Source organism: Conger conger, chromosome 2 (genome assembly GCF_963514075.1).
Source record: "Conger conger chromosome 2, fConCon1.1, whole genome shotgun sequence".
Classification (NCBI taxonomy): domain Eukaryota; kingdom Metazoa; phylum Chordata; class Actinopteri; order Anguilliformes; family Congridae; genus Conger; species Conger conger.
The window spans coordinates 67,309,252-67,328,089 of record NC_083761.1 but is presented as its reverse complement, the minus strand read 5'-3'; the positions used below and the strand labels follow the sequence as shown (position 1 = coordinate 67,328,089).

General features: G+C 42.0%; 1 protein-coding gene across 1 annotated transcript in view; it reads right to left on the bottom strand.

The window, feature by feature from the left end:
* The window catches only part of cacna1g (calcium channel, voltage-dependent, T type, alpha 1G subunit), a 196,140-nt gene extending 185,173 nt beyond the window's left edge, over window positions 1-10,967 (bottom strand). Inside the window, exons 1-2 of the mRNA XM_061232631.1 lie at window positions 10,653-10,967; window positions 9,497-9,796 (exon numbers count right to left, since the gene is read on the bottom strand). Coding sequence (XP_061088615.1) covers window positions 9,497-9,789 — 293 coding nt within the window. The 5' untranslated portion in view covers window positions 9,790-9,796; window positions 10,653-10,967. The remainder of the gene's footprint in view (window positions 1-9,496; window positions 9,797-10,652) is intronic.
* Window positions 10,968-18,838: the final 7,871 nt, after the last annotated feature.

Here is an 18,838-nt window from a genome sequence, read left to right as displayed (position 1 = left end):
GAAATGCAGAAGGATGTAATGCGCCTCTCCGCAGCGTTGATAAATGGGAAGGTTGATAGGGCAACAGAATGAAACCATATAAAATCCAAGTGTGCTCTGTGTCCAGGGTTACTGTTACATTTAATCAAGCATGGGTCATCAGTTTTGGCACATGCACTTGCGCGTGTGTCAAGCAATAAATTACTTTGGCAATTAAGAGCGGTTAATGAAATTACACCAACTGAAGAGCGCATGAAAATTAAAATGAAAAACAACAGCAACCGAAGAGAGTTTCCTTCAGAAGTGAAGGCTCCCAGGGCCAGAGAGAGAGAGGGACAGAGAAAGAATGAGAGAGAGCGAGAGAGACAGAGAGAGAGAGAGAGAGAGAGAGAGAGAGAGGAAGAGCGAGTGAGAGACAATGATAGAGACAGGGAGAGAGGGAGGGAGGGAGAGAGGGAAAGTACTATTTGAAGTTGTGCGTAGAGGGTAAGTCTCCCTCAGGGTGTGAGCATGTGCAGGGCAGATCTCCCAAATGGATCCACTGGCAGTGTGGGGGTTTCCTTACTGGGCTTCATGGTTTAAGATGGAGGAGCGTCCATTCTCTCCCCTTCACCTGCTGTAAGCGTCAGGAATATTTTCAGCGAAACATTGAGAGCGAGAGAGAGATAGAGAGAGTGAAAGAGAGAAAGAGATGTCTTGTTTGGCCAACTGACAATTCGCTCGTTCTGAAGCCCCAGCAAGTGCCGACGGCAGTGCAAAGTTGAGGCCTCCCTTAATGGCTAAAATGTTTTTAGTGCTTATTTTCAGCCGACCGTGCCGTCACCTACTGCAATTACGTGGCGACGGCCTGCACACTGTAAATGTCACCCGGGCCTTGCTTCAACACCAGGAGGAGAGGGCTGCAGGAAGTGCGGCTGTTGTCTGGTCTGTTGTCAGAGACCCAAGTGAAGGCCGATAAAGGGTAATGATGTGTTGCTGTGTAATTACTGTATGTTCAGATGAGGATTCTTTAACCCCCGCCTCCACCTGCCATCCTTCTCCCCCCCCCCCCCCCCCCCCCACGCTCCACTCCCATCTTGCCTCTCCCTCAGCGGCTGCGTCTGAGGCCGATCTTAACGTATCTCCCGCAGGCCATTTTCTAATCACAAGTACCACCGGGGCTGGCTTCTACACGCTCCAGACAGCAATAATTGTAGCATGATGTGACTTCTGCTTCCTTGTTAGGCAAGCCGTTGCCTATGAGCGGGAGTAAGGGAGGAGACCAAATCAAACCAAAAATCAACAACAATGCCCATAAGGATAGAGATTGCTGAACACCTTACACAACACAAAGATACTACAAAGCACTAGCGTCTATCAGAGAGTACACGGGCTAGTAGAAACTGCCGGAAAATTGTCGTGAATAAATTAAATCCTTCAGAGCCTCACGTCAGTAAAAGAACAAAGACAATCCAAATTTGACTGAAGATAGCACAGTGAGCTGGGGCAATAGCAAGTCTCTTACATAAACAGACATTTCCACCTTAAAGAGATATTTATAACCATTGTTTTTATCTATAACAAGGAATCTCTTCTTTTTTTCTGTCCCTCCAGACGCTCCATCCTGGCCCAGGGGCCGGTGGATGGTGGCTGTGATGAGCTTCTGGAGCTCCTGCCAGACTTCAGCAGGGCGCTGAGACAGCCACGCCGCAGATAAAGCCAGCGGTCAACCCTGCCCTTCGTCACGGCCACCTAAGACCCCGGCCAGCCGTGCCCTAAAAAGGGCATTTCTGAGGGACCCTCCGCACACCGCGACGGGGACCAAAACACTTGAATGTGCTTCACCTCGCGACCCATAAATACGTGTGACATACCCCACCTCTCCAAGAACAGAGCGAGCGCACGCAACTGGGGATTCGCTCAAAGCCCGAGATAAGTGGAAGGAGGGCACATAAAACGTGGCTGTTCGTCAGGCCGTCGGCGAAAGCTGCAATGAAACCCCAGAACAATAGGCGGGCTGACAACAGCGGGACCGGAGCTCGGGAAGGACCGGTGATACCCAACGAAGCCATTACAACAAAAGCACTCGCGCCTGCCCAGGACCGTACCAGCGCACCGCAAAACAATGTGTGAGACAGATTGTTATGGATAAAAGAGAAGGGAACGCCGCAGAAAAGATTTGTGAATAATTCACACAGAAACAAAGCAAATGGAGTGGAGGTAACTGGATTCAGATGCAGAATGGGAATTTGGTTTGTCGGGCCAACATGCATCCCACCCCCCTCCCCTTCCCATGCCACACTCTGCAGCTCTAGTCTCCTACAATACTTTAATGAGAAAAACCTGGCCTGATTCCTATATAAACTTACAGACATCTCACGGAACAGCCCAGGGAGAGAGAGGGAGAGGGAGAGAGCGAGGGAGAGAAAGGGACTGAGAGAAAGGAGGAGAAATAGAGAGGAAGAGAGTGAGAGAGAGAGCGATAGAGAGAGAGGGACTGAGAAAGGAGAAGACACAGAGAGCGAAAGAGAGAGAGAGAGAGAGATGGAAAAGGAAAAGGTTGTGCATGAATATCAAAGAAGCTAACACCGGAGATTCAGAATAAAAATGAAAAAGCGCCCCATTCCACAAATGTACTCAGTTCTTGATCAAAACGCACTTATTCCCCCCGTGTCTTTTATGTGCCTGTTTTCCAGCTCTAATTTCCCCCCTTTCATTTGGCATGTTGCTGATTGCAGGAACATACCCTAAAGAGGTCTGATGCCCAGGCAGCGATGGCACAAAGACGGCAAATATGGACGCATTGATTCAGCGGGCTGTGCGCATCTGGGAGCTCCACGGAGGACGCCAAGGAGTAAACAAGTCTGTAAAAAGTCTCTCGTCTCGCTCAATGGACGGGCAGAACCCAGCTCTCCACCGGGATCCCGTTCTGCGCTTTTTACACCATTCCAATTAATTTGTTAACTAGGCCGCCAAAGTCATGGGGGAAGCATAGAGCATAAGTCTGACAACAGAAATACAGAAATAAAACAAATACACACTCTCATACATGCACAAACACACATACCAACACACGCACATACACAAGCATTCACATTCAATTATTCGTTTTTTTTATATTTGCCATGGTAGTGAAATTCACAGAAAGAGTTTATGCTGAATTGTAGAATCTGGCACTTATTTTGCCGCATTTGGATTGCAGGCATAATAAATTTTGACAAGCTTTGAGAGTGGAAAAACAAAATACTTAATCTATCAACTAATTTTTTCAAATTTATTTCAAGGCGTAATTAGTTTGAAACTCGCAGGAATAGCAGGAAAAATGAGAATAGTTTACTTAAGTCTTACAAGTATGCTTATTTCCATAGTAACAACCTGTCACAATAAATCAAAGGATAGTAACAGGCAGTGAAACTGTCAATTAGTGCTGGAATGAAAAATGCCTAAAACAAAAAAATAGACAAGCAGGAGAAAGTGTCTGTGATAGTGAAAGTATAATGAGGCAGGAGGAAGTGTCAGAAGGATGAGCACTGACAGTCCAGGGGGAGAGATGCGTGCTATAGAATCATTTTTTGAAAGACTGAGCAAATTTCACACTTCAAAGTGTGATAAGAATAAACAACAGTCATGCTACAGCACATACAATTACACTCCACTAATAGCACATGCAGCTGAACCTACATTCTGCTAACAGCACACACAACTGAATCACATGCGCTACCACAAACACAGCAATGTGTGTGCAATAGCATAGTGTTCAGCAGTGGTCCATGTCGTCGTTGCAGAACACACAGAATGCACCAACAGTTTAAAAACAATACATAACATTAAAAACACCTTTTGCACATCCTCACAATAGTGACGATTCTGGGCACAAGCATGTCTGGCCGTGCCTGGACTGCATTCACATTTCAAGGTAAAGCACAATACACTTTAATCTTAAATTCTAAATTTGTTACAGTGTGTGACGGGCGGTCCAGATTAGCCCCCTTGCCCCAAACTGCATTCTTGCGAACGCACCCCAGGAGCAGCCTGTGTCAGCAGAGCTCAGAACCCCCCTATCCCCCCCCGCCCCTGCCCCTGCCCTGCCTCCCTGCCGTAAGGGCTGGGATTCCAGGAGCCTTTGAAGCAGGGAGCTCGTCAGCCCGTGCTGCCATAGCTCTAATTAGGCAGCCCAGGCGCTGCGCCGTGCATCACTGTAATCATATACGCATCCCATAAGATTCAGTGCATATTCACAGGCAGGCAGAGGAAGTCCCCTATAGAGAGAGTAAACACAGACTGCCGAGTGTGCCTTCGCAGGCTTGTCACCATCAACGTCACTCCGCGCTGCAGCCGTGACCGATTCCCACACTGTAATGCCTTTTTTTTGTGTGTGCGTGTGGGTGGGGGCACTGACAATGAGGGTGGAACAGCAATAATGACAGCAATTTATAGCCTTCGCAGCGAAATAGGAGATGTAATTTTTTAATATCATTTTTGAAGAAAGGATGAAAGAACGCAATATAACCACCTTGGCGCGGGCATAATTTTTTCACCTCTTAACAAATGTTCTCAGAAAGCTCTCTCGGTGTTACAATTTGGGTTTTGCTGCAACCTCCACAAATGGAGATTTCGCCTGCCAGCCTTTTAACTTGCAGAGCAGAACACATTTTCTGCTGATTAAGTAAGTGTTCGCTTTGTGTTCTATTATTTTAGAGATAGGTCAGATAAGCCAGCAACTGTTGTTTGTTCCTTACAGTGAAAGCAAGAGGTGAGGAGATGTACAGAATGGCCGCTTTCATGTATATATACTGGCAGCACAAGATGAGCTTGTCAATATCTTCCAGACCTCACACAAACAACAATGTGCTGACTGGAGGACATGGTGTAGTTCAATTCAATTCAATTGTATTTCTATAGCGCATTTCACAACAGACTGTCCAAAAGACGCTTCACATAGTAACAGCAGGGAAGAAAATGGGAAATATACCATATGAGGTAAATTACTCGGAGAAAGACCCTCACACAGAAAAACTCCCCAGAGGAACCCAGCTGTAGGGGGATGCCCATCCTCCGCTGGCCAATAGGTTAAACTTTGCAATTGAACAGCTCAATCATTGAGCATTTCAACTTCTTGTTCAAGATTAGTGTGATTGCATTTATTTGTATTAGTATTGAATCATTTCACATGCAAAAGCGTAAAATAACGTAAAATCCCAAACTGTCAAAGTGTTGATGTACACGTGGCGTTCTTTTTTGTACAGTGAGAAATAGGGAAATTAGATTCTTAATCCACACTATGAAGCCGTATGTAGCACAGTGCCAGTTTTGGCTGCAAGGCGACACCTACGGGTTTTGTGTGTGGTTGCTTGCGACAGATCCTAACTGTGATTATTTAGGATCCTGGCAGTGTAGTTTTTTTCCAAACACTTTTCTGCCAACATACAGACTCTCTTGAAAGGCGCTCTCTCTCAGCCAAGCCATATACTAAGCCTGGGCCCCTACTCAGCTGCACTCAGATCAAGGCTAACCCAGCAGAAAATAACTCCCATCGTGCTATCTCTTCAGCTAGCTAAACATAGCCAGCCCAGTGTAAGTAAACGGTAGTGAAGGGACAGCATGCTATTGGACACAGTCTCACGGTCTCACAGCACTCAAATGAGATGATAAAAGTTGTAAAGAGTGTAGTAGAGACAGGGCAAGGTTCAAGGAAAACCAAAGAGGGCGATAAAATAAGATGTGCGCTGCTTTTCTGCTGTCCGTGAAAAGCGGAAAACGACATTCCCCACCAGCCCAGACAAACAGGATTGTGTTGCTCCTTTAGATGCCACCTGTCTGACACAGCAGAGAGTACAGGCTCTGGCATGGCACAACAGAATCCTGAAGAGGAACAGGAATCGTACACTTTGCCCATAGAGTGGCAGTGATGGATCAATGGCTGTTGTATATAAATATTAATACAGTGACCTTTTCTAAATGGTGAAATAAATACATATCATAAATACAAAATATTTTCCTATAGCCAGTCCTTGGGATCCACCTGCCTAATGAACTGTGGACTTTGAAAAAAGTACTTAAGGTGATGCTCATTACTTCCAAGTTGTTTTGTTTTTGAGTTGGAAATCATTAAATAGCGTGCTCTTCCGTCTTACAGCGTGGCAATGGTTGCAATTTTCCATCAAGGTGTAACAGGCCCAGATTACAGAAGACCAAATCCTGGACTTTCCGTTTATTATGTAGGTTAAGTATCCTAATGCACAACTACTGCAATGCTAACCCTGGTATGTGAAGACAACTCTTGAACCAGCAATGGCAAATGAAAGAAAAGAAATCAAGAAATCATCATGGCTTTGCTGAAAGAACCAGGGCAGAAGAGAGCCTGTAAGCATATTCATACTGATCCATCAGCAAATATAATAAAGCACAAAGAGAATCATGCTGCTCAGCATGGCTGGGTATAGCCATCATAGCTCCTCATACTCGTAGCAAGCGTGTAGCCTTGGTAGCCTAGCAGTCAGAGATTCCTCAAATTTGACCCATTCCTGCATTCTCACTGCTTAATGCTTCCCCATAATGGGGTCTGCATATGCAGCCGATGAGCATACAGGTTTCTGGGACCTTTTTAAAAAAGGAAGCACATGACAAGGGTGACATTTAAAAAATATGTAAATGTAAAAGAAAGGACTCAGCTCTCTGAGGAAGCCCAGATGTCAAATACCTCTGTAACAGAGCAGAAGCCAAGGAGGCACAGCGAGCTCTCTGATCCAGCAGCCCGTTCCGTGGGGGGCTGGCAGAAGCCAGAGTGTAAGTGAGAGAAGGAGAAGGGGGGAGTTGGGGGGAGTTGGGGAAGGTGACTGTGGAAGGGGCTGACTTTGGGATGTCGCAGATGTATCCCGTTTCCCCCCAAACGAAAAATGGTGACTCTGCACCCAGACATCAGAGCATCCTTGGCCAACTGCAGGTCCAAAAGAGAAATTCTTTCCTTACGGAAAAGCTGTTCAGACGCGCTCCCCAAAAGCCCAGACCTCCGCACCCTGCCGAGAATCCAGACAGCAGAAACACCCGCCCACACATCTGACCTCGTTTCAGAGGGAACCAGGTAAATTTGGCTTTATTTGCGCACTGATCACCATGGAGACAGAGCTGTCCAAAAGCCCTAGTGGCTCTGTGGCTGCAGCGACAGAACTGCACCCGTCCTTGTGTCTAATCAATGGCACAGTATTAATTGTTAGAAGATACAGCTGGGGCCCCCCTATCAGCTTCTAAAATCTAAATCATCTGGGTAATATACACAGGAGATGGAGGTGTTGACTTAACACCACACTGGTACACCTCTCTCTCGCTACCATATGTTCATCATAAATGACAATGCTCTCAAGACACTCACAGTACTCAAAATAAAAATATGACAAAACACAAATAGCCCTGAGACTTCTGACACCAGAACCGCTTGATAATGTTTCTGCATCTTTCCACAGCACGAGACAAACAAAGGAATAGGGGTGTGACTAAACTACCCCTGAATAACAATATATGGCAAATCATTTCTCCTACTGAATTACTCAGTTGCTATTTATATGAAAAATATCAAATTAGTCATGGAGCTGAATAACCGAGCTTTTGTTTCGACAGAGTACTATAATTATTAAAGCGCTTATATGACTCCAGTACTTTTTACACCAATCATTCCAACAGTCAGTCTATCACATTTTTGACCATTCATGGTTTTTGTGTCGCAGTTTAATCTACAAGTCTGTTTATTTTTCTATTTTACATTCAGCATCTGTTATAAAAGCTGAAATTAAAATACTTCCATGTTCATTTACACATCATTAATGTCCAGAACTGTGCTGGGCTTGTCCTAAGTCTAAAGGGCTAATGCTAAAATGTCTTTGTGATTTTATTGACATCTATGCTAACACAGCTACTGAATTTTAAGTCTAAATTTTTTCTAAATTAAAATCTAGTTGATTTAAGGAATAATGAAAGGGCTAGTTTTTTTTTCCAAGCAACAGATTGTAATCTCGGACCTGGGATCTGTCCAGACCCACATGTGTAACACATGATGCATACACAAAATAGTGCATGTGTTCACAGTGTATCTGTGCCATGCCAAACGCAAAATAAAAAGATCAATTCTTACAGAACTTTGCCCTGACACATGCATATGCGTGTATAAAATCAGTATATAGCCTATATTCTTTTTCATACAGCTGCTCCAGTGGTTCACTTTTATTGTTTCTTGCCTCACTTTGATGAAAATAATAGTAACCACCAAGCAATTAACAGCATGTCATTTTTGCTCGTAAATGCATGCAATTCCCAAGACACAATTCCAGTGGTAAACAGCAGAAAACTATTCCTTTGACCAGCAGATAAAGAATAAAGGGCCTCTGTAGAATTGTATCAAGAAGCAGCAATATTCATAAATGGCATGCGGATGCTGAACAGAAATCAATAAAACTATAGCCTAACTGAAACACAGCACAAAACAAGCAGGTGGGTGACAGTCCACCACATTGAGGCCACCACTGTGAAATGCTTGTCTGACCTGTATTACACCGGAAATATGTCTGTGCTTAAAACTGTTCAAATTAGTTACACATCTGCATCAACATAAATATGCTATTTAATTGGTGGAAGGCTTAGATTGCATCAAACTGTGATTGAGTGCAGTTACCATGGACTTTATCCTGGCGAATGTGTCCTCTTTTTACCAGAAAAAGAAACGGTAGCAATGAGAGCTGGTGTTGAAATTGGCAATAGATGTAAAAATATTTACAGCAGACTTCCTACAACGTTTGGATCCACACCTGACTGCTGCATGTACTGTACATGGAATAGGCCCATATACATAGTTTCAGAATAATAAAAACTCTGCAACGTATTATTTATTTGCCATTTTTTATTTTTGTTTAGATTTTTTATTGTTGTTATGTCGTACAAGATAAACTACCTGTTATGGCCGAGTGAAACTGTAAAACTTATATTTTGAGTGGCACACAATCATTAACTCAGCAAAACACAAGTCTTGTTTGTTTGTCTTTGTCAACTACTCTCGTTTTGTTGGACAGTAATAAATAGTGAGGCCTGTCAGCTGCCGCCATAATTAATAGTTGCTCACCAACAGTTGCAATTAAATTCAGTAAATTCAGTTCAGGGTTCAATTACCGCAGCTTGTGCTAACAAGCTTCAGGCGTCATTACAAATATGACTAGTGATCAGTTTAATTCTATACAAGAAGTTGGCGTGATTCCAAGTTATAGTAGGCTATAGATTTCAAATTGAGAGGAGACAAAACCCAGGAGTGACTGAGTTTTTATTATCTAAACTTGCCTTTCTTGTGCAAGTTTGAGAGAAATATGCAGTAATTAGCCTACTCCATATATATGAAATGCATATTGAATCTCTTGTAAGGCAAAGCCGCACGATATGAGAAAGGCCTGATAACGACAGTAAAAAACAACTTATTTGTCCTACCTTTCCAGGTGTGCGTAATGGGGTGCGCGTATTTGCTTTCCAAGTAGGGAATGACATTTTCAACATAAAAGGATATGGATTGCAGACCATTTTCAGACACCAACTCCGAGGCCGGGTGGTTTGCTTCAGGTAGAAAAACACCACTGGTGCCAAGGACGGGTAGGGTAAAGCTTGTCCACCGCTAGACGAGCCTTCCTCCGCAGCGGCTCCGCTTTCTTTCGCCCCCGGTCCAACGGTCTCCACTTCGCTTCGCTCTCCTCCGCCGGACAGGTCGTTAAGTCGGATGAAGGTCCGGGGAAGAGACGACCTGCCCTCTGCTTCCCTCACCCTTTGGTCCTCTGACGGATTTCCCCCATCTTCGGCCATCATTCACCCCCTTGAAGAAACATTAAATGTGGATTACTTGTTGGCATTTAACTTTTACCAACGATGTGCGTATATGTTATCGATTTCTCTCGGCAAAGTTTAGCTCAGACTGACAGTGTCGCAGAATGTTTGTCACCATCACCGCACATTAAGCACGCTCGTTTCCTGTGTTTATGTTGATCATTCCATTCGATTTAAAATAATGTGACGCAAAAACATCATATAACTTGAAACTTAGTGTAGTTTCGTTGAAATGTAATTTACATAACCATTTAAAGGTTTGGTTTCTTCAATGTGTGTCCCTGAGTATACTGTATTGTGTTCTGGAGGATGGGGAGATTCGGAGAGAAATCAGTTGCGGTGTTTTTTTTATATTTATCTACTCAGTAAGATAAAGCTGATTCAATACACACAAGGAAATAGTCTACATTACAGAATTATTTGAAGGCAAGAAGATACATACATGCTAATCTTTATCTTTTTGATCCCTTAGTGTAGGCTATATTTATTTTTCTGCACACATGGCATATTAATGTTTAAGTAATCAATCGATTTTAGGTATCAATAGTCTCCAGAATTAGCTCGATTTTAAACCCAAGACGTCTAGTATGGCTGCAATTTGATATTTTCAACACAATCATTTGTTTTTGGACATTAAGATTTCATAAGTTTATGATAGTTTTTCTAAATTGTCTTAATTGTTCCTATTACACTGTAATACTTATCATGACTACAATTACCACAGTATTTATAATTTTAGGTTTGGTATTTGCCCAAACTTCACAAAGGTGATTCGTGTTGCAAAATCCAAAGCAGTATTGTTTTCATTTATGTCGCCCAGATCGGTATTTCGACTAGTTTATTACCTGTTATTGTTAATGTAGATATGCCCAAGTCGAGCTCAGTCATCGCATGATCAATGCTCGTGGCAAAGTGCCGCCCGAAATGAGTGGAAGGTAGAGAAAAAGTCGGGCTCGCGGGGTGAGTTTCCGGGTGGCAGTATTACTGTAGAGGCAGGTTTACAGGCATCGCGCTTCAGGCATGGTCTCGAGCCCCTGGCTGTCGCGGACTCTTCGTTCCCATGTTTTTAAGTATCTCAAACTGTCAAAGCTCAAAACATCCGAAAATCACACCGTAGTGACTGAATCCCCAACGAAAGCGTTGCCTTCACTCCTCGTCTGCCGCACTTCTGTATGCAACAGCAAAATAAACGGAAATTCACTTAAATACAAATAAATATTTGAAAATAAGTCACAATGACGGTTTCTTCTTTGTTACTCGTCTTTGAAATCCAATTTTCGGCGTTTTGCCCGGCACCTTTGCAAGTCTGAAGTAAGGTGCTATCAATTAAACCAATAATTGTTTTAGATACTAATCGTTTGGTCGGCATCAATCAGATATGAAGCTTGTGGCACTTTGGTTTGCATGTACCATAATCCAAATATATTCTGCCGCACTGGAACGCATTCTCCTGTGATGTTTGCCAGTTTAATTCTTCCCCATTATTGCGAAAAATACAAGTCTTTCCAGACCGCTTTAGTCGGTGAAGCTGTCTAACACGAATCCCTTCATCCGAACGGCTTCACAGCTGGATACGGATTCAACTTCATACCCCCGCCCATTTACCCGGCCTTCCACCAACCAGAAGCCGGCCAACCCTCATTCTGTCTTTAGATTGGCTGCAGCGTACGTCAGCTGCTGCTGCACATGGGGGAGGGGGGGAGGGGGGGGGGAGTAAACAGCTGGAATCTTATTGCCAACTATCATCCAATGAAAAAAGAGTACGGTATGAATCAACTTGACCATTGGGCAAATTGTTTATTCTAAGGGTGAAAGATAAAGAAAAAACGGCAAGTACACCTGACAGCTGGTTCATATAAGGCGTTTCAATTGTTTGCGATGATTATTTCAATGGTGGGCATCTTTCCGTCAGATCACAGAACACGCGTCTTTAATTCTGAACAAAGCAGATTAAGTAGGCTAGCTATATCGACGCCGATAGCCTATAGCATCAACGACTGTCGCGGCGTAAATTCAAAATCACTTCAGCTAACTTTAAATGGTAGGGCTACATTTTGTTTGATGATTGTTTGCTGAGATATTTAATAAGCATATCACATATTCCCCCTTTATCTGTGTGATTTTTTAAAATGTAAACAGGCGTACCGCATCAGAAATATGTTTCTGCCTCAACATGCATTTTGTATTGGACTTTATTTCGGCTTTTAAACTCGCAAAGTTCTACCAAATCTACCAGGAAAACAAGTCGAAAGAGCAGCATTTGTCCTTTTAATCACGATAACGTCCACGGCTTAATCAAGCACTTGACGGGAACATTTGGAAGCTGCCTTCTGCGTTTTAATATCAGAGGAAAGGAAACAATGTTACTAAAGGGAAACAACCCGCATTTATAAAACATCAAATGAAAATTTCATCACTGACAAATAATTTGTAATGTACACAAATATTTATACTCCAATCAATATTACGGCCAGCAGTGGCATGCAAAACAGGCTGTAGCCCAGCCTGCATTATTTTATTTTCAGTTTCAACGTTGAACTCATCTTGAATTAATATGTGATCCTCCATACATACGTTGATGGCGAATGTAAAGAACTCAATACAAGTGGCTCCATAATAGGTTTAAAGGCTGCTTAAAAATAACTGATAACTGCAACATAAAACAAACAACCGAGAGTGAATCATTAACCGATTTTTTTTTTTTCAAAAAATAACCATCATACATGTCTTGGCTAATGGAACAAAAATATTTCAGCAGACAGAAAAGTGCATGTTGGTCAGGACCACATCTGAGTGGCGCCTGGAGAGAAGAGGAAAGGAGACGAGACCAGCCAATGTTTGTTTGCTAATATGCCTGGTTAGCAGGTGGTTCACTACAGCTCTGTAGAAGTGAAAGCAGATAAAAAATGTCGAACCTGACTGATAGGCGTGGACAACATTAAAGAATTTCTTGTGAAACGTACCACCCTTTTAGCCTCGACCACAGCATTGCTTCTCTTCAGGATCTGGAGCAGAGTTTGAGAGTGGAAGCTTTGCTTGACGTCAATGAAGGTGGCCACTAGGGGAAGTTGTTTCTCTCTTAAGGGATTTTCTTGATCATATGGGAGGGAAGAGAATATGCCAGACTCAGCTGTTCAGGTAGTTGAAAACCTTCCTGCTACGTTGGTAGTCCAGTTCTTCCAAAAAAGACCCAGTGGGCACAATGGCAGACAGCCCAAATATATTATTCCTCAAGAGGCCACGGTCTGCCTTCTGCATACACCTTGGCTACTTTGATCAATGGATATTCCAAATATCCATGAATACGCATCCATAATAACCAAACACAAACACACTATGAGATTTGTTCACATACAGGTTAGAAATAATAATCGTCAAATCTAAAAAAAAAATGTTAATAAAATGTAGCCATCAAGAGTGCAAGAGTCATGATCAATTCCAGGGGTGAAACACTTACGCGCATTATTGGAGTTCATAGGTTCATTTGAGATTTATATATCACACCATGTTATGAACCATCTTAAACAAAAAAAAGCAACTTTCTTCAGTCTCAGTTATTTTTATTAATGAAGCATACATGATCTTAAGATTGCATTAAAGTTTAAATCCGAGAAAATTGTTTTAATGAGGCCCATAAAAGAATTCACATTACCAATTCAACATAATTTGACTGCAAATAAAGTAATTTGCCATTGCAGTTCTGAATGTTTATGGTTAAATATCATGAAATATCATGACACCATTCACCCAGTGAATGGAATTTTTGCAATAAATTTAAATTAATCACATATAGAAGTTTCGTACTTTGAGAATCTGACGTGTGAGTTGTCATGTTCACACAAAGGGCCTCCATAGGACTGTGGTCATCATAGCTTCAGTAGCTGGTGACATAACACTTCAATCATCCAGACAACGCTTAAGCATATACAATCAAGAATACTATGACAGCTGTGTGGTTTGAATAGCCATGTAATGGATTGCTCCACCATCTGTGTGGCCAAGGGTACTACACCTGCCACGTCTTTTCCTGTCATTGTAAATGTGAAATGGCCCTCTTGTGTATGATAACACTATAAAACAATATGATTACCATAGTAATGATCTTAGCATTATTCACATGCGTACATTCATGAACACTTCAGAAACATTGGTTGTTATTACAACCACCCATGCTCAGTACATTCAGACCATGCAATAAAAGGAACCTGTAGTTGGAGGCAGAATGGGAAGCTTCATCAAAAAACCAAAACAACCTATTTTCAATGAGATAGTGAACAGCTGGACAAAAATCTGACAGGTTCTTGTAAGCACTCCTGCAAACATTACGAAAAACGTATACATATATCATAGATTCATAGTCCAATAACCTATACATTGAACATTACATACACACATGCATTCATATAAAAATATACCATTATGATTATGATGATGATTATTATTAGGCTTATTAGCCATATTATACACTGCCTGGTGAGGGAATGCACTGGAATGTCTTTGTCACATTACAGTGTTCTACAATCACTTTGAACCTAATCTCACAAGCTTGTGCTCAATTTTCAAAACCTTTGACACAACACTCAAAATGGTGAGCACTTGTGACACAGCCTGTTCGCCTGTTAAAAACATGCATTGTGCATTCATATCTTTGAAGAAACCTTGCACTTTCAAACTCATTGGTTCAAATTCCTAATTTTTCTATTGCCAAAAATTGCTTAAAAGGAATACCATATCATTGAGTTTCACGCACACCACCTTTTGTGGCTTAAATGGTAAATGGTTGGCATTTATATAGCACCTTTATTCAAAGCGCTGTACAATTTATGCATCTCATTCACCCATTCATACACACACTCACACACCAATGGCTGCCATGCAAGGTACCAACCAGCTCGTCAGGGGGTTAGGCATCTTGCTCAGGGACACTTCGACACAGCTCGAGCGGGGATCGAACCGGCAACCCTCCGACTGCCAGACGACTGCTCTTACCTTCTGAGCCAATGCCGCCCCCACAGTGGCTAGAGTGGCTTCACTTTTAGAAAGACCTGGTGGTCAATACAGGTTCTGAAATTAGAGTCAAAGTGATTGTAAAAAACTGTAATAGTATACCACCTTTAGGTATTTAGTCAACAAAATTGATTATATTGTATCTATTAAATAAAAGGCAATTCATTCAATTAAAAGACTTTGAAAACAACATCTAAATCGGAATAAAATTTGAATTTTATATCTGATTTCAGTTAGAGGAAGGTCATTCAATGAACAAGTATCTCATGGACATCATGAAATATACACCTGTGGAGAAAGATGAAGGAAACACTTTAAACAGTTTTATATTTATTTTAAGTACATTTTTACATGAATTAAAGCATTTTTTGAAAACTGAAAAACGTAAGCTTAATTTACAACCTTGACATTTAATTTAGTTAATGGTAGAGTGACATTTCATTTATGAATGGACAGGTTCATCATATTACATAAACATATAACTGATGTTAAGCACTGGCATCAGTAACATTTTATCTCTAAAAGTAAAATTACTGGGAAGTTTTCAACTACCATAGCATGCAATTGCTTGTATAATAGCAAATCTATACCCAGAAGATCAATGCTGTAGAGCATTTCCCACAACCAGTGAGGAATATGTGGTCAATCATTTGCTGTTGAGTGGCTTGTAATAGCATAAGAATTTCACTAAGGAAATATGCCTGTGAAATAATATTGGAAAGAGCTTGAACTAAGCCACAGGAAATTGTACATAATTATAATTTGTAGCCACCCAAAGGTTAACATTCAATAAGCTTTCTTCTGTGCTAAATATCACATTCCTCATAGCTGTCTACCAGACCGAGACAGAGTGGGGAATAAGGTACCGGTCAGGAAAAAAATGATTACTTTTGGAGAGAAATGCATGCATGCTACAGAGTGATCAGTTTTTGAATTAAATGTCTATTGCAAATATTGTTGGATGGAAACAGAATCTCGGCAATGACAATTCATCTTCCCAGTAAGGTTATTCTCTGCCCAAGGTAATTTTTATTCCATACTGGTCTAAAAAAGATCACCCATATGAGGCAGCAGACCAAGGGCTGAGAGACCACAAAGGAAGGTGCTACCCCTCATTATACCCCAGCTACGCTGACCTGATAATATGGAGTCTATCCATATGAACCTTTTTCATTAGAGGCATTGGCCAATATGTGGAGCACTCCTGTTCCAGCCGTTGTTCTTCTCCTGCAGCGATAATTAGGCCTAGTGGCAATCAGAGGCTTTATGAAAAGTATTGGGCAACACGAAGAGTCAATGCAATTTTCACATGAGCCAGAGCACGGAAATCAGCCTTGATACCATCCGCACACTCTGTTATTGAATTCTAAATTAAGGATGTAATTACTTGATTGATCAATTGACCATGGACTGGAGTCTGTTCACTTTATTGAATAAGCCATAGGCATGTAGCTATTCAGTCTGGGATCCTGATTTATACTGTAATACAATGTATAGCACACGTGCACACATACTCTCACTCTCTCTCTCACACACACACACACACACACAAACACACACACACACACACACACACACACACACACACACACACACACACACACACACACACACAATCCATACCTGATTTTAGGGCAGGGTTCACTGACCTTTTCTATGATAAGAGTTTGCTCCCAGCCATAGGCGCCAGAATGACCCAAATCTTACTGGTGTTGACTGCGTGTTTTACCCTTAATGAGTATTAAATGTACAATAGGTAATTTCGGACTCCTAACGGTCAAAATAGGAACAAACACCCTCAAACCACAACATGCACTGTTTCGGAAAGTTGACAGTGACAAACGTGACAGAGCCTGCCATCTTTTCGTAGTGTTCGCTGAACAGGTGACTTTATGAAATGTTGACTTCAGTGTGCTGCACAACACAAGTTATATGTTTTGTCTTTTTGAAGTTTTCACTTCAGCTAACCAACTATATTATGAACAAGCAACTTGTGTGGCTATGGAACTAGCTGGCTATATAACTAAGATATGATAGTGAACCATAAACAATGCAACTGCTACTTACATTTTCAGACAAATAAAGGTTTAGCTAAACATGCATGATTCAACACATAAAGATATAAAAGGAACGTGTAGCTGCCCAGATTGCACTCCAGACAAGCTATCACTGAAACTCTGTATACTATTGCTTATTATGCAAGCAAATAATACATATCTAGTTATAAAATGATACCAGCTCTTTATCAGTAGCAACAAGCAAATTAGTTATTGTTAGCTTGCCAAATTTACAAATATCCACTTGAGACACAACGCGTGTGCAACGATGCTCACAACGCTGGCTACCATGTTCGTATAGCCTCAGGTGGATATTCGTTGAGCTAACTACAGCTAATTTCCTTGTTGCTACAAATAGCAAACTGTTTTATGTGTATTTTTTTATAACTAGATATGTAGTCTTCGCTTGGATAATAAGCAATTGTATACAGAGTTTCAGTGATAGCTTGTCTGGAGTGCAATTTGGGCAGCTATACGCGAACAATCTGAATAAGCCCCCACGCCATTGGCTGTGGCAATTAGAACCATTTTTAAACCAATGAGCGTGAATTATTGTACAGCTGTGCAATGTTTTGTTACAGAGTGACGGCCTGTCAACTGTATATTTTGAAATGATTTAAGGACTATAAACACAGGCAGAGGGTGAGTCAACATTTCAGCGTGCCTTTTTCAATGGTAGAAAGGGATTTATAATGGACTTGTAACAATATTTTAACACAGAAATCACATGGTAATAGTGCTCCACTGTGACATTGTGCCTAGGAAGCTGTTGCTAACGAAAGACTGCGAACCGGGCAGGCTTATACGGTGGTGTCCGGACCATCGTGAGCTAACACGCTCTTCCGAAGACAGGGATGTTGTGCAGTTATTTGTCGTTTTCTCCGTAATTATTGGTCCAATTCACATCAAAGTGTTTTCATGCTCGAGATAGTCAATAAGCAACCATAATCATAAACCACATTCCTCAGGAGAAAAACTACCATTGAACGGACTTTAACTTATGGTGGAAGTGGCCGCTTCTCAGTGTTCTGTTCGTAACACAGTGAGTTTACGTTATTAGATTTCCGAGATTGTGTTTTTGGACAAAATTCTCGATGGTGCTTTGGGCTATGATAGCACCACTAATGTTTTCCCAGGTAGTAGCACCACTCAGAAAAAGTGAAGTTTGTTGGGGGGGGGTGGAGGCCTCTGGACGATCGCCTTCTTTCATCTTCGGCTTTTTTCATCTCTTCCTGCACTGGGTGTGTCATGCTGTGCCTCCATGAGTGAGTCTGCCCAGGACACTCTCTCCTCCCAGCCTGGAGGAGACAGGCTGCCCAGGCCCGTGGGCCAGGGGGCCTCATGACTTATCTCAGCACAGCACTGCAGCAGAGAGCGTTATCGTCACTCAGAGTGCTACCGTCACTGATTCACGCTGCATCTAACATGCCAAAGAAACACTTTCAGCTTCTGCAGAGGAGTTAGGAATGAGCATTTGCAAGTCAAAAAAGCAAGCAGTTTCCCTGCACATGCTCTGGCTGTTAGTGATTAGCAAGCGTACAGTGTTGTACTTCGCTTTCATCAATGAATCGACTGATCGATGCTGGTTGTCTGCTGCTCTACGAGGTACCGCAGACTACAGGGGAAAAGCTGGAGGTTGTGTATTGCTCCTTGGCCTCAGCAGGTGGAAAGAATCTTTTGCTCTGTACTGCTATTCAGAAAGGCTGTTAGCCATCAATGCCCTGATATTCCCATCAGAGTAATTAAAGGACTTCTATCTCCACCATGATGTAGTATTGATGATGTTTGACCCACACCGATGCGGCTTGTATAATTAAAATTTGCATGTTTATGTGACACTTCCAGCGGTCAGTGTTACAGTGGTCTTGGTTATTTGGTCACCTTTTTCAGCTTTTTCTGATTTTATATTTTATTTTCTCCTGAAAGATATCCAGACACTGAAGATGTTGATGGGTCAAAGAATTAGG